Here is a 25,702-nt window from a genome sequence, read left to right on the forward strand (position 1 = left end):
AAGCAGTCACAAAAGCAAAACAAAATTCTGTTATTCATGGAATGATTTTTTAGTCCAGCTCCTTCCTTCCACAGGGAATTTGATGAGACACTCATCATGTTCACTCAGGTTAAGAGATAATCTTGGAAAAATCCATGAGCATTCTTTTTCCTGATGTCTGAGGGGAAGTAGAGCTTAAAAGAGGGGGGGGGCGTCACTTAAATCAGATGGCTTTCCCCCCTCCAAGTACGGAGATTGTACACCCATCTTGCAAAGCAGAGAAGAAAGGATCCTTCGCTTACACCTTGTTTTGAAAATTATTAAGTCCTGTGTTTTAATTTGTGTGTAAGCCCAGAAGCTAAAACTAGATGTATTTGCTGGACATATAGATTAGATATATTCCTAGGGTGCCGGGATGGCTCAGTTGGCTAAGCATCTGCCTTCAGCTCAGGTCGTGATCCCAGGGTCCTGGGATCGAGCCCCGCATTGGGCTCCCTGCTCATCCCTCTTTCTCTGCTCCTCCCCCCTCCCCCCACTCATGCTGGCTCTCTTTCTTCTCTCTCTCAAATAAATAAATAAAATCTTAAAAAATAACTCATTACATTCTCATTGTTAATTTGTGGATTCATGTATTTAACGAGTTATTTATCTGTAAGGCGTTAGGAGTAGTACCTGGTGGGTAGTAAACAGCATGTAAATGCTAGCTGTTATCCCCAGCACCGTCATCGTCATCATTTTATTTACTATTTCACTGCAACCTGTGTCAGGGACCTTGCTCGTGTTGGGGCTCAGTGGCGAAAATCACAGTCCTTGGCCTTAAGTCTGGCGCGGAGTGGGCTGTGGAGGAGCCAGAGTCTGTGAGGGGCCGCTGACATGCCCGAGGTTGTCTCAGGGCTGTGGAGAGGGGTTGGGTGTTCCTCCACAGGTGAGGGGTTCCTACAGGGGGCAGTCTTTGAGCTGAAACTTGATTCAGAAAAACAAATTTGTCAGATGCAGAAGCAGAGGGAAGGCATCTTCAGCCTGCAGGAAAGACCGGATGAAAAGCTGAGAGTATCACACATTCCAGGAACTGCGGGCCGTTGAGTGTTCCTGAGTGTAAAGTGTGAGGCAGGGAGTGGGAAGGGAAGGGGGAGGCCCACTGAAGAAGCATGAATGTCTGCTGTTTAGTTACTGAGTACTACCTGCGCGCCCAGCGGTGGGTCAGTCACCGTCCTGGGTACCAGCCAGCCAGCCTTTAGGGAGTGTACATCACAGCTGGGAGACAGACGGTAAACACACGTCTGGAACGGCAGGGACACAGAGGCTAGTGAAGGGCCCTGTGTGCCGAGGAAAGGGGTTTTGATTGTGTCCTGCTGACCGTGGAGGAGTTTTCCCAGCAGACAAGCAGCTGTGAGAAGAGGTTGGATTTTTGTACAGAAGGTCATGTGGAGGGGAGCTTGAGGTAGGTAGGGCTCAAGGTCAGGAGACCGACCTATCAATGTGCTGGAGATGAGTGTTCTAGGTGAACGAGGGCAGTGACAGTGAAGGTGGGGGAGGGGTTTTATGTGAAAAATGCTTAGGAGGTAAAATTGACAGGATGGTAGCTGATGGCATGGGGTGATGCCTAGGGGTGTATCCTGGGCAGCCGAAATGGAAATAAAGACAGGGATGGTTGTGGAAAGAACATCACGAGCTCAGGTGTTGTTGGGTTGGGTTGGAGGCACCTTAGGACAGAGTTACAAAGTTTTCTGTTTCTTCTTTTTTTTAAACCAAACATATTTTAGTTCCCTCTTATCTTCAGAGCTGTTTGCATTTTTGGCTCTCAGTATTGTATTGATTGTGTAAAGCTTTCTGTATTTAATTACATAGCTGTATAGATGGGGTTGTCAAAGTTTGAACAAAAATTCTTCGTTCTCTGGGAGAATGGGAGAGGAGTTAACATGAGTTTCAATAAAAGATATTTCTGTCCTCAAATGGCATAAAGAATTATACCTACATAACCCTGTGTAAGGCAAGTCATAGACAGAGGAGTCCTTAGACTAAGTGGCCCAAATAAAAATATACACACCAAAAAACTCAACACCAAAAAAGTAAATAATCCAATTAAAAAATGGGCAGAAAACCTGAACAGACATTTCTCCAAAGAAAACGTCCACAATAGCCAACAGACACATGTTTAGCGTCACTCATCTCAGGGAAACACAAATCAAAACCACAGTGAGATACCATCTCACACCTTTCAGAGCAGCCCAAATCCAAAAAGTCAAGAAACAACTGGTGTTGGTGAGGATGTGAAGAAAAAGGAACCCTCCCTCGTGCGCTGTTGGTGGAAATGCAGACTGATGCAGCCTCCCTGGAAGACAGTATGGAGGTGCCTCAAAAAATTAAAAATAGAACTACCCTGTGATCCAGTAATCCCACTCCTGGGTATTTTCCTAAAGAAAACTAAAACACTAATTTGAAAAGTTTTATACAGCCCTATGTTTATTGCGTCATTATTTACCATAGCCAAATTACGAAAGTAACCCAAGTGACCTTCAGTTGATAAATGAGTGAGGAGTAAGAGGTGTATATACACACGATAGAGTACTGCTCAGCCATAAAGAAGAATGGACTCTTGGGCGCCTGGGTGGCTCAGTGGGTTAAGCCGCTGCCTTCGGCTCAGGTCATGATCTCAGGGTCCTGGGATCGAGCCCTGCATCGGGCTCTCTGCTCAGCGGGGAGCCTGCTTCCTCCTCTCTCTCTGCCTGCCTCTCTGCCTGCTTGTGATCTCTCTCTGTCAAATAAATAAATAAAATCTTTAAAAAAAAAAAAAAGAAGAATGGACTCTTGCCATTTGCAACAGCATGGATGGACCTAGGGAGTGTGATGCTAAGTGAAATAAGTCCAAGAAAGACCAGTACCATCTGATCTCACTCATGGAGAATTTAAGAAGCACAACAAATGAACAAAGACAGAAACCAACTGAAAAAACAGACTCTTAACTAGAGAGAACAAACTGATGGTTACCAGAGGGGAGCGGAATGGGGGGTGGGGGTTGGGTAAAATGGGTGAAGGGGACTAGGAGGGTATCTGTGGCGATGAGTGATGCATGACGTGTTGAATCCCCGTATTGCACACCTGAAACTGACGTAACACTGAATGTTAATGCTACTGGAATCAGAGTAAAAATTACGTATATACACACAGGGTACCCTACAGCAGAGCATTTGGGCCACACATATGCAGATTTTGAATAACGTGCTCAACTAGAAGTTGTTTTTAAAATTTTCTCTAGTATTATGTGTTTATTCTGATGATGGCCAGACGCGAGAGGAGTTTTAGGCCCTCTGAATAAGTCAAGCTGCTTTATGTTGTTAATTCTTGAAACGTGGCTCATTTTACAGAGTTAATTTCCCCAAAATATAAAGCCTCGTCAGCTGTTTGTTGGTGAAATGTCTCTGAGATAATCTGACTGCCGAAGCACCGTGCCCAACTCTTCTGGAATAATTTTTGACCCAGTGAGATGCTGGAGCTCATCTCGTGAAATTTAAAAGTTTTCACCAAGTATGGGGCTGAATGTTCACAGATTTGGATTTTTTTTTTCTTTTTTGGCTAAGTGTAGGAACAGGTCACTGTGGCCGTGAGAAAAATTACTACCTTTAGCTAAGAAGGTTTTATTGACGCAAGAAGAGCATGAGAGGACCTCCAGCAGTCGGAACGTTCCAGAAAGGGAAGCGTTAAGTAAGGCCCTTCTGGCTTGTGTAAAAGAGAAAGAAAAAAGATGCTGACCAGGCTTCAACTATCCGGTTTTATATATTTTTACAAATTTCTACATTACAGACAGGCACTTTCCCATTCTAGAACACACTGGGAAAATATCCAGAGGCAGTGGAGAATTTATACTATTATGGTACGAGTGTGCCCTCAGCAACTTTGTGAGCACTGGAATGATGTGAGAGTCCTCTGGCAGCACACAAACAGGAAAACCACGCTGGATAGTTCAGGCGGCCCACAGCGGTCTTCTGCTAGGGTGAGCTTACCTGTTGGAGGCTGAGGCACAATGTTTCTCAGTGACTTCCTGAAAACTGATTGTAGTTCCAGCTCTTGGTTCTTAAGAGCCATTTGCAAGCCACAGATCTTTCTACCAGGCTTCAGATTTTTCAGCTCTCTTCCTCCTGCCGATCCTGCTGGGAAGGTACGGCTGTCCTCATTTTGCAGTTGAAGAAACTGGGTCTCAGAGACGCTGACTCACTTCTCCGAGGTCACCCAGCTAGCCATGCTGGAGCCGGACTGCTCCTCTCACCTCGCTCTGTTCTGCCCCCGCCTCTGCTCTGACCTCTCCGGGGGACCCCGGGAGCAGTGGTCCCCTGCGTGCACATGGAGGTGGTTGGAGCCCCCGAATGTGCTAGTGCCCAGGGAAGCCGCCAGTTGGCCCCGCAGCTCCTTGCTTTGTTCGCAGCCAGTGGTACTTCTGGACCCTCGTCTGCGTTTGTTAAAGGGAAAGCTTCCTTTCTGCCTGCCGGTTTAGTGAGCTGCCTGCTGTCGCTGCTGCTGGCAGCACGGGTGTTCCTGACACATGGAGGGGATTGGTGTGTCCCTCAAGGAGAAGAACTTTGAGTTCAGTAGGTTCTTGCCGCCAGGAGGTGGCCAGTGTAAGGCTCGCTGTAGGCTGGAGAGTGGCTGGAAGCGCCCGAGATGCCTGCTTCCCCTGAGGAAGGCTAACCCAGGCTTTCCTGCACGTTACCTTCCAGACGTCTCCTCCTGTGTTTGGAAGGAAAACCTTGATTGGTGATTTTCGAGAATGGGAAGCTTAGAACAGTATTGAAAGAAAGAAACATACTTCTGACCTTTTTCCACTATTTTTTTCTTGCAACTTACTCAGCTCCTTGCGTTGGAATCTCAGGATCAGGGTGCCTTTGCCTCCGTGAGGGGCTGGGTGCTCTCAGATAACCTGTCACCCCCACCAGGCGAGTCAGAAGTCCTTGTTACTATATTCACGGCAGAATTAAATATACTTACAAGCACTGACCTGCCTGTGTTACATGAAAGTTTTGGTGACTCAGATGAATACTTGATACAGATATGCTTCGCAGATTGTAAATTGGTAGAAAATACCAGTTGTTGTCATGGCCACAAATGGTCATGGAGGTTATTTTTTTACTTTTTTTAAAGATTCTTATTTATTTATTTGATAGAGAAAGAGATAGAGCACAAGCCTGGGGGAGTGGCAGGCAGAGGGGGAAGCAGGCTCCTCATTGAGCAGGGAGCCCGATGTGGGGCTCCGTCCCAGGACCCTGGGATCATGACCTGAGTTAAAGGCAGATGCTTAACCGACTGAGCCACCCAGGCATCCCATTTTATTAAGTACAAATTTAACCAATGACTTTTCTACCCGAGAGGTAGAAATTACTTTTCTCTTGGTTTCCTCTTGTGCCGTCAGCTCTTTCTTGTGTGACAGGGCTGGTGCGTGGTTAGCAGGTATGGTCAGGATTGTATCTAGTATGAGAAGGCTTGAGACCTAGAGTTAGTTTAGCATCACAGTCCCTCTGCCCTTTCAGTATCTGTGAGCTTATATTAGATTAAAAAAAATTTTTTTTTAATCCTCTTAAGTATGCCCCAAAGGAACCACATTAAGAAAAATAAGGGTCTGGGGCACCTGGGTGGCTCAGTTGGTTAAGCATCTGCCTTTGGCTCAGGTCACGATCTCAGGGTCCTGGGACTGAGCCCACATTGGACTTTCTGCTCAGTGGAAAGCCTGCTTCTCCCTCTTCCTCTGCTGTTCCCCCTGCTTGTGTGTCTCTCTCATATACGTAAATAAAATAAAAAAATAAGGGTCTTAAAGAAAATAAGAGAATAACAGGAAATATATTTTCTTTAGATTTCACTGAAGGTACATATATATATTTTTGATTTTCAGTTAGGGTGAAATACACATGATGTGAAATTTACCATCTTAGCCGCTGTTAAGTCTAGGATCCTGTAGCATTGAGTTGCTACATTGTAGTATTATAGCATTAAGTTGCCCTACATCACTGGGCAGCCAGTCTCCAGAAGTTTCTTATCATGCAGAACGGACTCTATATCCATTAAACAACAACTCCCTGTTTCTGCCCTCCACCCCCTCACCTCCCCATCCCTCCCAGCTCCTGACAGCCACCCTCCTGACTAGAGATCATTTGGAACATTAGTAGTTGCAGAACAACAGAGTGATTTTCTCCCCTCCCATTGCGGGGGAATAAATGAAATAAAGCCAACCATCTAAAAACTACAAAGCTTACTCTGCATCTTTTGAGGAATTATTGTTGCCACATACCTGAGGAAGTTCTCTGGAAGGGCAGATACTTTGAGATGATTGAAGTTTCTCTGTAACACAGTGAGCGTCACCATTGCAGAAAACGAGGAGCCATTTTCAGATGTTTCGTAACCATTTTCAGATGTTTCATCTGACTGCAATTCCTGTGTTGGTTAAAAGAACATTAAGTGATGGTGGAATCACGGCCTCTTCTAAGAGCTTTCCGTCTCTCACATTCAGTTCTTAGGCCTGTGACACAGAGATGATGTGAGTATTGTCTGAACATGTTTTGTGTGTGACGTCTTGGATTTTTTTTTCCCCCCATCACAGCATGAATAGACTAAACACTTTGCCTCGAGGATTTGGCTCTCTCCCAGCTCTTGAGGTCCTTGATTTGACTTACAACAACTTGAATGAACATTCTCTTCCCGGAAACTTCTTCTACCTTAGTAAGAAACTTTTAATTCTATAAATCTCCTTAAAATGGTACTTTGCGTTCTGAAAGTGAAATTTATTTGCCAGGGCCCCAACTCCAAGAGAAATTATTGGACGTATATATTTTTTTTTTCACACATTTCTTTTGAATATTCCTTCATAGCTCAGCAGTATGTATATTTGATATATAGTTATCTGACACCATTGCGCTCAAGTGGACTTAGTAATGTCATATTAACTTCCGGATGGAGATTATGTACCTAAATGAGATCAAGTCTCACATTTAGCTAAAGAACTTGACTTTCTTTTTAAAGAGCATGCCAAGAAAATACGATAATGCCTGTGTCCTCCCTTGTTGCTGTTAACTCTTTGTAAGCCATTTCCTCAAAGATATTCCAACCGATTATTTATTAAAAATATCCTTTAATAAACCAGTAACAGAATTTTTTTGACATTTCCAAGCAGGATTCTTGTTGTGTTTTAAAAAGAGGTGGTCTCTTTTGTGTGTAGTAGGCAATCAAACATGGAGAAATCATTTGTCACAGATAAACACACTTTATCTTTTCACCTGTATTCTATGCAAACAAATTGCTAGCTGCAGATACTCATAAAAAATGAGGAAAAACTGATTTTTTTCTGAGAACTCACAAAATATTTAGGAAAGATTTGCTTTCCTTAAATGAGTGTTCTGCTTCTCCAAATAGTGACACGTATGGCATCCAGCAATTCTGAATTTTCTGAGCTCATCTCCAAAATTTCATTTATAACCTTATGCATATTCTCATTCCCAGACTTTCTCAAGCACATGAAGCCAATTCTAAAATATTTTCTTGGGCCATAAAGGAAATGTTGTTGTGTATATTGACACAGAGTTCTGTTGAATTTTAAAACATTAGAATGTAATTGAATACCTGTAAGCAAACACAACAGACATCGGATCATCGTCTCCTTTTTGGTTAGGGATCAAAAAGATGCCTTAGAATGTTCTCCTTCCATAGTTTGGGGGTCATGTTATCGCTGTGTAATATTGTGAGCAAATTTCTGATCGCCAATATTCTGCCTGAGTTAGGGTTTCTGTAGTTTTAAACTCCATGTCATCATGTTTGCTCTTTTTTCTTCATTTATTTTTGTTGTTAAGGCTAGAGAAATAGTTAATAATACTTAGTCTGATTACAGAAACAGTGACCTGTGTTATGGTCTTCCTCACCCGAAAGCCTTTTAGTTATTTATTTTTAACAGAGGTGCATTTCAGTGATAGAACCCCTTTGCCCTCAGCATCGATACAAGTGTCACTGGCTTTTTTGGTTACCCTTCGGATGCAAAGCGTAAATATGAATCAGAAATAAGAAAAACCGCGATCTTTTTTGAAAGTGTCTTGAAACCCTGTGCCAAACACTGCTGGTGCCCAGAGTTGTTAATTGCGTCAGTCCTCTTGGATATAGATGTTTTCCTAAACACACCAGCCCCACAATAAGCCAGTAAATCTAAGTTTGACCTGCTTCTTATTATTGTGAGCCCTAGGTGTGTCACAGGCTTTTCACCGAGCCAGGGTTATTAATCAAAGCTGACTCCCTCGTATTGATCAGACCTCAAATGGTTGGATTCCGTGCCACCCTGTTTATACATTGCTGTTTAATTTGCAGCCACCCTGCGTGCACTCTATCTAAGTGACAACGATTTTGAAATCCTGCCGCCAGATATTGGGAAGCTCACAAAGTTGCAGATAGTAAGTAATTTATCTAAATTCTTAGAAAATCAATTCACTTCTGCAGCCCTTGTAGGAGTGGAATCAAGTCAATTTGAGCAGGAGTACAGTTTGTTTTGCGGGAATCAACCACTCCTCCTGCTGCTGTGTCTGATCCATCTGCAAGCACTAGTAAATAAATTGAAGGGACTGAGCCTTCAGAGGAGAGGGGGCACGGGAAAGGACAAGAGTTGTGTTGAGCGCGTCTGTACGTGAACACTGTTTTGACAACTCCTTGTTTTCTTGTATTTAGCTCAGCCTTAGGGATAACGACCTGATCTCGCTGCCTAAAGAAATCGGGGAGCTTACTCAGCTTAAGGAACTCCACATTCAGGGGAATCGCCTGACCGTTCTGCCCCCAGAACTAGGTAAGGTTGCTGGTGAATGATCTTAGTTCCGGGGTTTAATTGATTATAGTGATCCGAATGCGGCCATTCTGGACAACCCTTGCTCCTCCTGGCAGGCACCTTCCACCGAGGGGCCCCTTTCTGGTCATTTCTAGTAGCACTTGTCCTTGACCAGGGTGCAGCCATTACAGGTTGAAGTGTCCCGCTGCTCCATTCAGGGCCTGAGAAACTGCTGGGGGGGGCGGTCTTCCAACTCAGCCCCTGTGTGGTGTTGGGGGGTGGGAGGGGGAAGAGCCCAAGGTTAGCAGTAATGGTCTTGCCTGGGGTCCCTCCTTTGCTAGCTGATGATCTTTAAAAATTTTCTAATCAAACTGCTGTTCTTACTTTTCTTCATCTCTTAATTTTTAATTTCAATCCCTTGAAAACGTGTACCGCCTAGTTCAAGTATTTGTTACAGCTGCGTGGAAATACCTTTGCTCGTCGTGTCGTGGTTCTCCACTGACTCCGTCTCCAGTGGAAATTGTTAAATATGTTCCAGCTGGGAATCCCCTGGTCCTACTCCTGGGGTGGGTGATTCTTAGCACTGTCTACCCAGTCACCCGGGCCAGGGTGGGCTTAGGACCTCCCTCGGAAAAAAACATTCAGACGGGTTAGCCCATGGCTGAGGCTGTTCTGCCCTTCTGGAAAGGTCTTGTGTGCTCGTGCAGACACTCTGTGTCCTCTGACTTCTTCAGTCCCCTGAACTATATTGTCCCTCAGACTATGAATATTTGTGTTTCTGCTTCAAAAGAGCTTAATTTAATTTATTATTTGTTTAAGATTTATTTATTTATTTATTTATTTGACAGAGATCACAAGTAGGCAGAGAGGCAGGCAGAGAGAGAGGGGGGGAAGCAGGCTCCCTGCTGAGCAGAGAGCCTAATGCGGGACTCGATCCCAGCACCCTGAGATCATCACCTGAGCCGAAGGCAGAGGCTTAACCCACTGAGCCCCCCCAGGCGCCCCTAAAAGAGCCTAATTTTAAAGAACACATTTAACCCAGAGTTCTTGGAGCAAGTACCTTACATGAGTCTGATGGTACGAAAGAAGCCAGTTATTAAAAATTGGAATGCAAGCTCCATGAAGGGAGGGTGGGGTTTAGTATCTGCTCCACGCTCTGTCCCCGTGCCTGCCCCGTGCCATGCTGCAGGTGGGTGCTTGAGGAACGAGTACTGGACAGGTTAATGAAACAAGGGCCTCTGACAGTGAGGCACTGGGATGGCCATGCACAGCCAGAGTTTGACATCTCTCTGGTGCAGTGCTTCCAGTGAGGGAAGCCACAAGCCACACTTCTAGGTGCTCAGTACCACGTGTGGCTCATGGCTGCCCTGTGGGAAAATGCAGGTACACAACGTTTCTGCCAGCTGGCATGTTCCGTGGGGCAGCGCTGGTCTAGAGGAAAAGCATTCACATGATTTCTTAAGACCGACGTAAAGTTTCAGCCCCTGTTCCTCCATCTCCTCCAGCTGCTCTGTTGTTGTGAATTGTCTAAAGGAATTTGTACTGAGTTCAAGAGCTGAGAAGTAGCTCAGCAACTTCTCTTCACAGAGTTACAAGTGGACACATCTTACTTTAGGAGCAGGCTAAGGGATCAAGAAAAGTTCTCTGCGAAAGTTTTTAAAGCAAAAAACTCCTTGTCAAAAGAAAGAGTTTGTACAGTGATTCCTAACCCGAGGGGATAACATTAATAATGCCTGGAGGACTTTTGCTTCTTCCCTGAACTACTGAATCAAAATCTCCATGCTGAGACTGACTTTTTTTTTCGTAAAGATTTTATTTTATTTTATTTATTTGAGAAGGAGAGCACATGTACAAGAAGGGTAGGGGGAGAAGGAGAGAGAATCCCAAACAGACTGAGTGCCGAGCACTGGGCCCGACGTGGGGCTTGATCTCACGACCCTGAGATCACAACCTCAGCCAAAATCAAGAGCTGGACCGACTGAGCCACTCAGATGCCTCAAGACTAATTCTTACATAATTTGGAGAAGCTCACTCCATGCTTCTGGTGTGCATCCTTGGTTATTATGACTAGGAGAAATTGTTCTTTTTTTTTTTTAAGTGTATTTTGTCATTGTTCTGTTCCATTTTGCAAGCAAAGAGGCAATGTAGGGCATTAATCAGGGATTTCTATCAGATGATAGTTTGTTAGAAAAATAATCCTGGGTGACCACCTACCTATGTACTTACATATTTTGAAATCTTAACTCACATTGCTTATCTTATTTAAATATGGCTTCTACTCATGGTTATCATTTCTGTTGAGCACTCCAATAATAAGTGTGTGTGTATATATATATATATATACACACACACACATATACATGTATATATATTTTTTTATTCAAGAATAGAATTGAGGAGAAAGTTACTAAATGACTTTTTTTTTTTAAACCACATGTAGGCGGGCTTAATCTCCACATCTGTCTGGTGGCAACTTTCCCTAATTACAGGCAAATACTTCGCTGGAAGTAAATGATAAGCCCCCGGGAGTTGCTGTTACAAATCTAAACTAAAGATGAAGGCAGATGTATTCTTTAGTTTTGAATGGTGATTTTTTTTTTTTTTAATAATCAAGAATAATATATATGGCGCCGGAATATAATAATAGCTATTGTAATTGCCAGCACAGATGAAGGCGTCTGTGATGAGTGCTTTTCTTGCTCTATCTCCCGTAATCATAAGCTGACTTTTTAGAGGTAAGAAGACGAGCTGAGGGGCACCCATCGGGGCACAGCTAATAAGTCACAGAGGCTTGATTTGAACCCTGTGGGCCTGTTCTCCGGGCCAGGATTCCTAGCCACTGTGGTATTCTCATCTCCATTCGTGCCCACAGAATGATTCCCAGAAAGCGGTTTCCAAGTGTGACTAAAGCCCGTGCTGGCCGGCCTCCCCAGGCGAGCAGGAGAAGAGCTGCTCCAGCATGGCCGTCGTGTGGCCAGCTGGGCTGGTGTGTCAGCAGTGGGGCCGTAATCACACTGCAAGGTGCAGAAGAGATGCTCTGGGTGACACAGGTGCTCTCCAGCTAGGCCGTTCCCAGGTGTGGTGTCCCTGCAGTTCTCCCTCCCACCCCGCCCCCCTACCCCGCTGCCCAGGCACTGCCTCCTCCCGTGGCCGTCCAGCCACAGCGGGAATGTTTTGTTTTGACTTGTCCTCCACGGCTATGGTGAGCCTCCAGAGCTGCCCTGGCTGGCTGATGACTGACTAGAGACTGATGAACCTGAAGTGGCTTCTCTCTGTCCCTACAGCATCCTGGGCTGCAGGTTGGCTCCTGGGTGCGTCTTCAGGTGCGGATAATGAAGCTCTCCCCTATATGTTCGTATTTTATGTAGCGGAAGTAAGCGAAGTCAGTGCTTCTGGGATTTCTGCGAAATTTCCTTTAAAAATAAATTTGGAGGGGCACCTGGGTGGCTCAGAGGGTTAAAGCTCTGCCTTTGGCTCAGCTCATGATCCCAGGGTCCTGGGCCCACATCGGGCTCTCCTTGGTGGGGAGCCTGCTTCCTCCTCTCTCTCTCTCTGCCTGCCTCTCTGCCTACTTGTGATCTCTTGTCTGTCGAATAGATAAATAAAATCTTTTAAAAAAAAAATAAAAAATAAAAAAATAAATTTGGAATTTAACAACTTGAAGCCTTATTGGTAAGACTATTTGAACCAAGCACAGGAATCCAGATGGCTTAAATGTGTCGGGTCTAAAATGTTCAGGGACACAGCACAATAAAGTCAGAGGCTTGGCTGGAATTTTTTCTATGTAATTATATTACTTTTGTTGTGACTCTCTGAATAAGTTACTTTATCTGTTGTGTCTGATTCCTAGACATTAATGCCCTTGATTTGATGTTGGTCCATATACCTATAGCAAATTAGATGCAAACTGGGTCTGTCATTCTCCCATTCATTTTTTTTTCATTCATTCAGACATTTGTTAAGTTCTGTGTTAGGCCAGGTCTTGTCTCCAAGGAACTTACTTTCCAGTAAAGTAAAATTCACTTATTCAGTCAACTGTTTATCGGGTCCCAGTTTCATGCTTATTTCTTGGAGATATGAGAAGGGAGACACCCCTGTGATCCTGCCATGGGGGAGGATGGATGCGTGGACGGATGGAGAGCATATCAGATGATAAATGCTCTTTGAAAAACATTAGCATGGAAGGGAGTGTCCCAGTGGGGGCGGGTGATACTACTTTGTTATACAGAGTCCCAGAAAAAGCCTCACTCATAAGCTGGTGTCATTTGAGTAGAGTCTTAAATGAGGGAGAGAGCTTTCCTGGCTGAGGGAACAGCAAGTGCAAAGGTCCTGAGATGGTGGGGTGTAGAGTAACAGCATGAATCACGTGGCTGGAACACAGTGAGGAGGGGGGGTCGTTGGAAGAGATGAGCTCAGTTAGGAAGTGGGACTAGATCACATGGGAACTTGTGGGCATTGTTAAGGACTTGGGCTTTTGCTCTGAGTGAGGTGGTGTGGCAGTCTGAATAATGGCCCCCAAAGGTGCCCTCGTCCCAACCACCAGAACCTGGGCATTTGTGATCTCGCATAGCAAAAGGACTTTACCGATGCGATTTAGAATCTCAGGGTGCAGAGATTATCTTAGATGACCACCGTGAGCCCAGTGTAATCACGTGGGGAGGAGAGGGGCTGGTCATGAGTCGAGTTGTGGATATCCTGAATTTGAGATGCCTTTCGGATGTCTCATTGAGAAAGGCACCTGGACAGTGGGGTGTGGAGTTGGAAGAGGGAGACACATACAGCTGAAATCCTCTCCTGAGCCTGTCTGAATCCCAAGGTCTCTTTGGGACCCATATTTGCAGCGAGTAGTTCACTCTCTTCAAAGGAACATCAATGTGACTAAGTGAAGTTCCACCCAGTTGTATTTAGTGGCAGAATTAGTGAGTGGAGTGGAGAAAAGGCCTGCATTGCTAGGGAGGACGGAAGGGCACGTGGCCGGACCAGGCCTCTGAACAGACGGAGTGCTGGAGTGGATGACAGCTTCGTGCTGACGTCGGAGCTCGCGGCTCCCTGAGCTGTCCTCGCTCCCTCTTTTGCGTTCGCTCTCCTGCACAAGACAGCTGTTGCCTTATGAGCTGAAGATGTGAGTTCTGTGTCTTTGCATGGTCTCTGCTAAATTGTCCAGGGTTCAGTGACTTGCTCTTGCTGGAATCATTTCTGGTTTCTTGGCTTCTAGACAGACCTGGGAACTTTTCCCCCTGCATTTGTCACCCAGGTAATTGCCTTTAGAGAAGGGAAGGACCTTGGTCAGCTAGGCATGCAGCAAAGCAAAGTGGTTTAGATGTTGGAACCGATCTACAGGATGTAAGCAGCCCGTGAGAGGGATGTGTGCAGGGCTGCATACACCTGGGGCTAGCTGGCATAGCATCCTGCTTTGTATGCCAGGAATCAATGGTATTTTTTATTTCAGAAATATGAGAAGCATATGTATTCTTTCTAGCCTATTTGTGGAGAGTGGAAACAAATACTCATTCTGATCAAAGAGTAAGTGATGTCAGGAACTGAGAATTTTCCTACAATTGTAATTCTGTACAATGAACAGAATTAAGAAAGAGGGGGCGATACCAGTCTAAAAATCCTTTGTGTTATACCTCTTAATCCTTTTATTTATGGGAGTTGAGGAGCAAAAGAAAAATGTTTTCTTTAGGGAGACAGGGAAGAAGGAAATATGCAGTATTCTTTTGGGTCAGTCAAGGCCCAGATTTTAAGTGTTTTGTTGATTATGTTTTGTGTTATTTTTATTTAGTTGCTTCCCAGTTATCTTAACCAGAGGTTTACAAACAACCAGAGGTTTACAAACGTGGTTTTTTTTGTTTGTTTTTAGTTTTTTTTTTTTTAATATATTTGTTAGAAAGAGCACATGGGAGCACAGGCAGACAGAGTGTCAGGCAGAGGCAGAGGGAGAAGCAGGCTCCCTGCCGAGCAAGGAGCCCAATGTGGGACTCGATCCCAGGACCCTGGGATCATGACCTGAGCTGAAGGCAGCTGCTTAACCAACTGAGTCACCCAGGCGTCCCAATGGCACCTGTTTTAACGTGTCCTGTAGAATGTAGAGGCTTGGGTCTTCATCGCCAGGCAAGGGTTCAGTGCTTTGTGGCTTTGGACAACTTATTCTGCCTTCTGCACCTCATGTGGAGTGAGGCTCGGAGTAGTCCCTTGGCCTAGTGTTCTGAGGATAAGAGCAGTCCACATCTAGAACTTAGCCCTGTGCCAAGAGTAAGTACAGCTGCTCAGTAAGTCCTAGGTCAGTGAGCATAGGTACACAGGTGTGTGTGTGTGTTACACACACACACACACACACACACACACACGGTGAATTTTATCCTATATAAAGCTTTGACTACCTAGGGGACAGTTTTCTGAAGCATGGCGGTTGCCCACGCCCCACCTCTTTGACAGGGAGAAGCACCCAGAGAGGAAGAATGACAGAAGATCAGAAAGCCAAGGTCTCCAAGGCACATTGATGGGTTGGTTTATCCTGTGGGTAGAAGAAAGGCTGTGCTCCAGCTTCCTGTGTGGATGGCGAGAAGCAGCACAGGAGGTCTGTGTGGGGAGGGGGGTCACATGCAGGGGCAGAGTGGGGAGCGGAGACTGAAGGCCCAGGGGAGCAGGTCCGCATGGCAGACACTCGGGTGCGTGAGAGGCCTGGCAGGAAGTTAGGGTTTCTCCGCCGTCCATTTAGTTGAAGGGTCACCATTTTAACAATAAACTTGTACTTACACAAATTACACTGCAAGGTGGGACGAACTCCTGCCACAGTCCGTGATAACTACACCAGGCTAACCCAGGGTAGGACCACTGGCTGCTTTTTGTAGTTGTTGTTAAGATTTATTTATTTTAGGGAGAGGGAGAGAATTTCAAGCAGACTCCACGCTGCGCGTGGAGCCTGATGCAGGGTTTGGTCTCATGACCCTGAGATCACAACCTGAGGTGAAACCAAGAGCCGGTTGCTCAGTTGGCCACGCCACCCACTCAACCCTTGGCTGCCTTTGCTTCACGTCCATTCTAGGACGAAGTAAAATATAAAAATACAGCATTTTATAAGGGGGGAAAGGCTCTCTGGATGAAATCCTCACAAAGACACATACCTCTAAAGACATAATCGTTCATCTGTGACATGGTTGCCATGTGTCTTGATACGGCAGTTTAGTAGAGCAGTGACTGGTGAGTCCTTACTTTATGGAGTTACAAAGTATGCTGCTTGTAAAATTGAATTGGGTAGTTGATCATAAACATGTTTTCAAAGTGACTTCTAGGCCAGGTAGAATTACATAAATACCTCAGCTTTTACATGAAATGTAACTTACAAAATAGCTTCATAGACTTTAATCTCGGTTCTGTAATGCAGGCAAGGAAGGTTCTTGGGCCACATTTTAAAGGTGGCAAAACCAGGGTGTCTAGGGAGATTGTGACTTGATTAAAGCTATATTACTGACGTGGCTTGATCCTGACAAAATCAGATTTTTAGTTCAGATCTTTTGACTTCAAAAATAAGCATTTGTCTAGGGGCGCCTGGGTGGCTCAGTGGGTTAAGCCGCTGCCTTTGGCTCAGGTCATGATCCCAGGTCCTGGGTTCAAGCCCCACATCGGGCTTTCTGCTCAGCAGGGAGCCTGCTTCCTCCTCTCTCTCTACCTGCCTCTCTGCCTACTTGTGATTTCTCTCTGTCAAATAAATAAATAAAATCTTTAAAAAAAAATAAGCATTTGTCTAAAGAAGATGTGGCGTGTATGTACGGGGTGGGGGGGAGTATCCTGTAGCCATAAAAAGGATGAAATCTTGCCATTTGTGACAAGAGGGATAGAGCTTGGGAGTATTATGCTACGGGAAGTAAGTCAGACTGAGAAAGACACACACCATATGATTTCACTCATGTGTGGAATCTAAAAAACAAAACAAATAAAGCGCAGAATCATTTACACAGAATAGACTGATGTTTACCAGAGGGGACGGGTGGGTGGAGATGGGCAAAATGGGGGAAGGGGAGTGGGAGATACAGGCTTCCAGTTAGGGGACCTCTAGTCATGGGGATGAGAGGGAATACAGTTGATGGTACTATAGTAGTGTCTTTTGGGGACAGATGGCCGCCACACCAGTGGCGATACTGTGCACCTGAAATTTCATGACACATTGTGTGTCAACTCTACTCAAATAAAAAAAAAATTTTTTTTAAAGAAACTTAAAGAACCCCCCCCAAAAAGTATTCCTCTAAATATCTATCCTTAAATATATCAGTACTGAAACAGTTAAATCATTTATTGTTAGATGACAGATTAGAGTGAGTCCGGACACTTTAATTTTTATTCTGTGAAAAATAAAATGCCAGGACTAGAAAAATCATTACCAAACTTTCAGTTTGGGCTAGAATTCTATTACATGCTCTTACATTTTATTTCTGTGTTAATATTCTTTCGACATACTCCGCAAGAAATATTTCCTATTCTTTGATTCCCATGGTCTTAGTTGATAATCAAAAATGATTCCAGTCAGTCTCCTACATGATATTTTTTAACAAGTTCCATTTTATATATTTTATTCCAGTGAATTTTTAACCCCAGAAAATGCTCTAAGTGTGGATTTTAAAAATCCTCAGCGAATTATATTTCTGCCTGGTGAGTTATTGCCTTAAAAGGGGTGGGGAGTTACAACACATAAAACGTTTCCATTCTGTATTATAAATTTCAGGAAGCCCACTGTCAGGTTCAGTGTGATTGAACATGTACATCAATCTGTGTTAACTCCAGCTGGTGAGGCAGGCCACTGTTTGCAGTGGGCCATTCTTTGATTTAATAGGACACTAAATGTATTCTTGCCCTGGGGGAGGGGGCGGTGGTACAGAGATTCCAGATTTCATTTTTTTTTATTCGAGGCATATCTGTAACTATAGTTCTTATCACCTGAATACATATATAATATCTTATGTTTATATAGTGTTTCCCCTCCAAGCCATCTGCTAGGTATTATATTATTCCTATACTAAAAAAAAAAAAAAAAAAAGCCATGTTATACTAACTTAGACCTGAAGGGTATCGTACGTGAGTGCGTTTTGAGGGGCCAGGGCTCGATAGGGGTGAAGTGGAGGATGGTGTCCTTAATGCTGGCAGCACCAGAAATTGAGTGGTGGACCCCGAAACTGTGCCTTAACACAACTCATCATGGATCAGCTTTGCATATTTATGTTTATCTAGACCTTTCTGAGTTGTTCGCATTTTCCACTGAGGAATTCTGTGAGTTACCCGCCTGCTGCATGAGAGGGTGTCTAATATTAGCAAACTTCCCCGTGCTCATTATCAAATGTTTTGTGATTTGAATAGAGCCCAGTACCCTCCCTGTTGCCTTTGGTGTTTGTTGTTCTAAGAAGAATGGCTCTTTTTTTTTTTTTTTAAGATTTTATTTATTTTGTCAGAGAGAGAGGGAGAGAGAGCGAGCACAGGCAGACAGAATGGCAGGCAGAGGCAGAGGGAGAAGCAGGCTCCCCGCCAAGCAAGGAGCCCAATGTGGGACTCGATCCCAGGACGCTGGGATCATGACCTGAGCCAAAGGCAGCTGCTTAACCAACTGAGCCACCCAGGCATCCCAAAGAATGGCTCTTTTCCTTGGACAGCTCCTATCTACCAGACCATGTCAGATTCTGACCTCCGGCTCATTACAGCATATTTCTGTAAGCTTTTGAGTTTGGGGCACAGTACTACATGCAGTAGACAGGATCCCTCCCCTCTTAAACAGAATCTTTGAAGGAAACAGTGAAACTGGTAGTTGAAAATGGCCAACTGAAATTACAACTCATACCCAAATCTGCTAGAATGCCACAGTTCTAGTGTTACACTTGAACTTCCGTTCTGCGAGGAGTGTACCGCCTCCTCCTCTCACCTGGGTTGCTGCAGGAGCGTCCTAACTGGTATCTCCGCTTCCTACCTCGCTCCATCCAGTCTCATTGTTGACGTAACACTCAAGGTGCTTTCATGAAATCCCACAGTGAGCTATATCACTTCTGGGATTAGAATTCTTTAACCTACCCTGTTGAGCCCTTAGACCCCAGATGATCTGGCCTCCATGTTTTTGTGCTGCTCCGGCCCCTCACTCGCTCGCTGTCTACTCTCATTGTCTGCTTCTTAGGTCTTCATGATCTTTGCTCTCCGCTTGGAATTGTCATTTCCCGACTAGATGGAGAGATGGTTCCTTCAGCCATCCTTTCATGTGACATTTTTTCTCAGCCCTTTCCTGACCATTCACTGCCCCACTCACTTGTCCCTTCCTGATATTTTTTACAATGGCAGGTAGTTTTTCTCATGCATAGTTCTGTGATTCACCAAATAGTTATTGAGCACCAACGTTGTGTCCTGTGCAGTACTGAGTCCCTTAGGGGAGGTGTCAGTGTGGTGAGGGGAGGAAAGAAAAACCCTGCTTTTGTGTAGGCTTGGATCTATGATCAGCTCAAATTAAATTTTGTGTATAATTTTTTTCTGTACAAGTAATCTTTCTAGCACCATGAGTAGAAAAGAATTTTTTCCTAAAGAATTGCTTTGGTGCTTAGTTAAATGCTGATTTACTCAATAAATGTAGGTATACTGTGTTCCCTCGTTGTACCTCTAAGAGCAGTACCATGTTGTTTTGATGACTGTAGCTATGGAAGAAGTCTTGAAATCACATAGTGTAAATTATTTTTTTTCAAAATTGTTTTGGCTAGTCTGTGTCCTTTGTACATGTAGATACATTTTAGAATCAGCCTGTTGGGGTTTTGATTGGAATTTGAAGTGACAGATCAATTTGGAGAGAATTTGCATCTAACAATATAGAGCCTTCCAATCTGTGAACATGATATATTTTTCCGTTTGTTTAGGTTTTTAAAATTTCTCTTGGCAGTGTTATAGTTTTTACTTGCATATATTTTGTTAAATTTATCCTTAAGTATTTTAGGTTTTTGATGCTATTGTAAGTGGAAATTTTTAAAATTTCATTTTTCATTATTGCTAGCACTTAAAAATACAACAGCTTTGTGTAAATCGATCTTGGTCCCTATGATTTTTCTTAATTTTCTTATAAGTCTGGGTCTGGTAGGGTTTGTTGGCTTTTATTCCCCCCCCCCCTTTGTGGCATATTTCCTAAGATTTTTTATATACATAATCATCTTGTCTCCCCCAAAAGACCATTCTATTTCTTTTTTTCCAATTACTATTCTTTATTGTTTTTCTTATCTTATTACACTGGCTAGGCCCTCCACTACAATGTGGAATAGAAGCAGTGAGAAGGAATATCCTTGCCTTATCTTGATTTTAGGAGGAAAGTATTATTGTTCATTTGTAAATGGATACTAGTTATATGTCTTTAGAAAACACCTTTTTATCAGGTTGAGGAAGTTTCCTTTTAATCCTAGCTCCTTTAGGTTTTTATGAAAGGGTGTTAAATATTGCCAAAAAGGTTTTTTGTTTTTGTTTTTGTTTTTGTTTTGCCTCTCTTGAAATACTCATGATTTTTCTCTTCTGGTAGCCATCCTCCAGGGTATCTCCTAATGATCTCTGTATCCTGGTATTCATACCCTTATGCAGTCTGCTCCTGTTGGTCTCTGTGACCAATAGAATACAGCAGAAATAACAACATGTCGCTTGTGAGACTAAATTATGAAAGACACTGCAGCTTCCATCTTGGGTATGCTCCCTTAGGGCCCTTGCTGTCTTTCACTCTCTCTGTAGTCACTTGCTCTTAGGGAAAGCCAGCTGTCATATTGCAATCAACCTTATTGAGTGAACTTGGAAGTGGATCATCCAGCCTCAGTCATTGACTAGCCCTAAACTGGCAGCTTGACTGTTTCCTGAGAGACCCTGATCCAAAACTACCCAGATAAGCCACTCTCAGATTCCTACCCTGGGAAAGTGTTAAGATAACAAATGTTATTTATGTTAAGTTCCAAGTTTGGAGTACTGTGTTGTACAGCAGTAGTTAACTATTACATATCCTTTATTTGCCAGTGTGGCAGATTACGTTGATTGTTCACATGTTTAATCAGCGTCGTATTTTTATACTAAAGCCCACTTGGTATTACTGTATTATCTTTTTTTTTAAGTGAAAGCTTTATTGAAATAAAATTTACATATCATATAATACACACATTTGAAGTACACAATTCAGCTTTTTTAGTATGTTCAGGGATGTACAACCATCACCATAGTTTTCGAACATTTTTATTAGCTTAAAAAGAAGCTTTGTACTCATTAGCTATCATTCCACAGTACTCCTCTCTCCCACATATTTGGCTCTTATGTTTAGAATTTTGATCCCTTTTTAATTTTTGTATGTGGTACAATAAAGGTTCAATTTCATTGTTTTGTACGTGGCTGTCCAGTTGTCCTAGCACCATTTGTTGAAAAGATTGTATTTTCCTTATCGAATGGTCTTGACACCCTTGTTAACAATTATGTGGCCATAGATAAATGATTTTATTTCTGGATTCTCAAGTCTGTCTCATTGATCTATACATCTATCCAATGTTAAGTTCTACACTGTCTTTAATACTGTTGCTTTTTATTAAGTTCTGAAATTGGGCATATTAGTTCTAACTTTGTTGTTCTTTTACAAGATTATTTTGGCTATTTTGAGTCCCTTGACCTTCCATATGAATTCTATGAGCAGCTTATTAGTTACTACAAAGAAGCCAATTGGTCTTCTGATGGGGCTTGCATTGAATCTGTAGATTATTTTGGAGAGTCTTGCTGTCTTATACCAAATTTGAGATCCATGAACACAAAATGTCTTTTCGTTTACTTAGATCTCTTTAATTTCTTTCAACAGTATTTTGTCAGTTACAGAGTATATGCTTTACACTGCCTTTGTTAAATTCCCTAAACATTTTATTCTTTTTGGTGCTATTGTAAATAAAATTATTTTCTTAACTTATTTTCAGGTTGTTCATTGCTAGTATATAAAATACAATTGATTTTTATATTGACCTTGTGTCCTCTAATGATGGTGAACTCGTTTATTAGGTTTAATTTTTAGTGGATTCTTCAGAATTTTCTCTATACAAAGTCATGTCATCTGCAATTACAAACAGTTAAACTTCCTCCCTTCTATGTAGATGCCTTTTATTTCATTTTCTTGCCTAATTGCTTTGACTGCAACCTCTAGAACAGTGTTGAATAGAAGTGACAAGAGCAGACATCTTTATCATATTTCTGATCTTGGAAAGCTTCCAATCTTTCCCCATTAAGTATGTTTTCTGTGAGTTACTTTAGATGACCTTTGTCAGGTGTCGGAGGTGCCCTCTGTTCCTTGTTTGTAGGATGATTTTATCATGAAAGGGTGTTGGATTTTGTTTAATGTTCTCTCTGCATCTATTGAGATAATCATGGTTTTTGTTTTTTATGTTTTTATGTATTTCTAGTTTTGATTTGCTAATATTTTCTTGGAAAATTTTTCTACTTTAGCTCATGAGGGATATTGGTCTCTACCTTTCTTTTTTTTTTTTTTTTTTTTTTTTTTTTTTAAAGATTTTATTTATTTATTTGACAGAGAGAGATCACAAGTAGAGAGAGAGGCAGGCGGAGGGAGAGGAGGGAGCAGGCTCCCTGCTGAGCAGAGAGCCCGATGCGGGACTCGATCCCAGGACCCTGAGATCATGACCTGAGCCGAAGGCAGCGGCTTAACCCACTGAGCCACCCAGGCGCCCGGTCTCTACCTTTCTTATAGTATCTTTGTACAGTTTTTGTATTAGAAATATCCTGTTCTGATACAGTTTGTAAAACTGATATTTTTAAATGTTTGAAAGAATTCATTAGTAAACCCCTGTGGGTCTTGAGTTTTCTTTGTGGAAAAAGTTTTGAATTATGAATTCAGCATTCCCATAGATAGAAGGCTCATCAGGTTTTTCTGTTTCTTTAAGCATTGGTAATTTTGTGTTTCCTTTAAGTTGGTCTGTAGCATCTATGATGATATCCCCATTTTTATTTATGATACTAGTAATTTGTGTTTCTCCCCTTTGCTTTTAATTGGTCTGCCTAGGCTTTATCAATTTTATTTCCCTTTTTAAAAAACTGGTGGTGTTGCTGATTGAATTCCTTTATTCCTTGTTTTGTATTTCATTGATTTGCTTTTCTTCTGCTCACTTTGAGAATAATTTGCTCTGATTTTTCTAATTTCTTTAGGAGAAAGCTTAGATCGTTGATTTTCAATCTTTCTCATTTCCTAATGTTAGCATTTTTAGGGCTATAGAAATGTATTTCTCTCTAATTGTTGTTTGAGCTACATCCCACACATTTTTATGTTTTAACTGTCATTCATTTAAAAATATTTTCCAGTTCCCTTGTAATTTCTTCTTTGGCATGTGGGTTATTGAAAGGAGTTCGTTTATTTATTTTTATTTTAGAGAAAGAGAGCATGTGCATGAGCAGAAAGAGGGGCACGGAGAGGGACAGAATTTCAAGCAGACTCCACAGTGAGCATGGAGTTTGATGCAGGGCTCTGTCTCAGGACCCTGAGATCATGACCTGAGCCAAAACCAAGAGTCGGATGCTTAACCAACTGTGCCACCCAGGTACCCTGGCATGTGGGTCATTTAAAGATGATTTGTTTTTGAAGATTTTGCAATCATTCTGTTATTGATGTATAATTTAATTATGATCACAAATCATAATCTGTATGATTTCCCTTCTTTAGAAGTTTATAGACTTGATTTATGGCCTGGCATATTGTCTGAATTGATGAATTTTTCATATACACATGAAAATGTTATGTATCTTGTAGTGTTCTGTAAATGTCTGGTCAAATTGGTTGATATGTTAAAACCTCAAGTGACAGTGTTATAATTTTTTGTAAGTAAGCTATCTTTTAAATAAGTTAACAAAAAAGAAAAAAAGTCTTTAATATTTACTGACAGACATAACCATTTCTAGTGCTTTTTGCCCCTTGATATAGATCTGAGCTTCCATCTGGTGCTCCTTTCATCCTGAAGAATTTCCTTTTATATTTCTTGTTGTATCACTTGGCCACAAATTTTCTCAGCTTTCTTCTTCTGAATTATCTCTATTTTGCCTTCATTTTAAAGAATCTTTTTCTAAATATAAAATTTAAGATTGACAGTGCTGTTTTTTCCATTCAGCACTCTAAGGGTAGTGTTCTGTTGTTTTCTATTTTGCATTCTTTTGGTGCCATTTTTACCATTGTTCTGTGTAATGTGTCTTATTTTTCTCTGACTGCTCTTAAAATTTTCTCTTCATCATTGGTTTTAAGCAGTTTAATTATTTACCTTCCTGTGGTTTCCTTTGTTTCTACTTTTTGAGGGTTTTTTGGAAATTTTTTGATATATGGGTTTAATTATCAAATTAGAACAATTTTATCCATTTCTGTATATACTTATCTACTTACTACCTATTAAGTAGGCAGCTCTCATTTCTCTTTCCTCTTCTGGAAGCCAGATTACACTTACATTAGACTGCCTGATGTCTTCCACAAGTCCACTGCATAAAACTTTGTTTCTGTGTAAACCCTGTCCACCTCTTTGTGCTTCAGTTTGGTTTTTTTTGGTTTTTTTGTTTGTTTGTTTGTTTTTGTGAGTTGTTTTTTGTTTCTTGGTTTTTTTGCTTGTTTTTGTTTTTACTATGTCTTCACCTTAACTGATCCTTCTGCATTGTCTGATCTTCAATAAGTCTGTCAGTGAAATTTTCATTTCAGATCTTACAACTTTCAGTTCAAGTATATTCATATAGTTTTTCTTTTCATTCCACTTCTCTGTTAAACAGTTCCTGTTTATTTCCTTATTATGTTCACATTTTCCTTTAAATTCTTGAACACATTGTAACTAATTGTTCTAACATTTTTTCATCTACTGATGTAATTTCTTAATCTGTTTCTGTTGACTGATTCTTCTTTTATTTATAGATCACCTTTTCCTATATCTCTGCATGTCTAGTATTTTTCTATTATAATGTCATAGTAGATACGAATATATATTTTCGAATGTGTAGCTATTATTGTCTCCTTTTGTAGGTTGTTGAGTTTCATTTAGGGAAGCAGTTAATTTCTTTGTGACCAACTTGATTTTTTTCCCAGTCCTCCTTTCAACCTTGGTTAGGGTTGGTCCAGACTAGATGTTATTTGTGGGCTTGATTAGTCCTTTCCTAAGACTTTTGGGATCTCTGTTGAATGACCAGGGTGTTCAGTGAGGTTCCTCTTCCTTAGCTGATCTGGAAATGAATATTCCCTAGCTCTGTGCACACTCCAGTAATTGTTTGGCTTTATCTCCTTTGTAGTTTTTCCCTTTTTTTTTTTTTTTTTTTTTTCTTTTTTCTTTCTTAGCCTTGAGGAGCTTTGCCCTGGACATTGCACTTAGTATTCAGCCAAAGGACTTACAGGAACCCCTGTGCAGTCATCTGGAGCTCTTTTTCTTATGGCTTCTCTGTTTCTACTGTTCTGCCCTACCAATTGCTCCTACCTTAGTAGCCTCAAACTCTGATCTCCTTTCAGTCAGCAGTGCCACCATATTGTTTGATCTCCCACTTCCTGCATGACAGTCTGGAAATGCTTCCAGGGGTGATCATATGGTTCCGCACACTTATTTCCCTTTCCTCAGGGAGGAGTCTGGTACTTCTTCTTGCCCAATGTCTAGAAGCAGTTACATTACACATTTTTTTCCGGTTACTTTATCATGGCTAGCAGCAGAAGTCTGGATTAATTTTTGATAATTTTCAGTGTGAACAGATGGAATATAATTGTTTTTCTGCCTCTTCCTTGCCTGTTTACACAGTCTCAAGAAGTTATTTTTACTCAGTTTATCCTCTCAACGTTGCAGTCGTTGGCTGGGTGCTGTAGCAGGCAAGGAACCATTGCAGTTATCATCTTCCATAGTATGTACAAATGTCAAGACCATTTCCCCTTTCATTTCTGGTATCACCCTGTTTTTAACCCCCAGAATAATC

The 25,702-nt window shown here is 42.2% G+C and overlaps 1 protein-coding gene across 2 annotated transcripts in view; it reads left to right on the forward strand.

The window, feature by feature from the left end:
- RSU1 (Ras suppressor protein 1) overlaps positions 1-25,702 on the forward strand; it is a 188,470-nt gene that overhangs the window by 50,502 nt on the left and 112,266 nt on the right. For both annotated transcript variants that reach the window (XM_047739404.1, XM_047739403.1), the window contains exons 5-7: positions 6,563-6,681; positions 8,311-8,393; positions 8,665-8,779. In XM_047739404.1, the coding sequence (XP_047595360.1) occupies positions 6,563-6,681; positions 8,311-8,393; positions 8,665-8,779 (317 nt within the window). The remainder of the gene's footprint in view (positions 1-6,562; positions 6,682-8,310; positions 8,394-8,664; positions 8,780-25,702) is intronic.

This window comes from Lutra lutra, chromosome 8, assembly GCF_902655055.1.
Source record: "Lutra lutra chromosome 8, mLutLut1.2, whole genome shotgun sequence".
Taxonomy (NCBI): domain Eukaryota; kingdom Metazoa; phylum Chordata; class Mammalia; order Carnivora; family Mustelidae; genus Lutra; species Lutra lutra.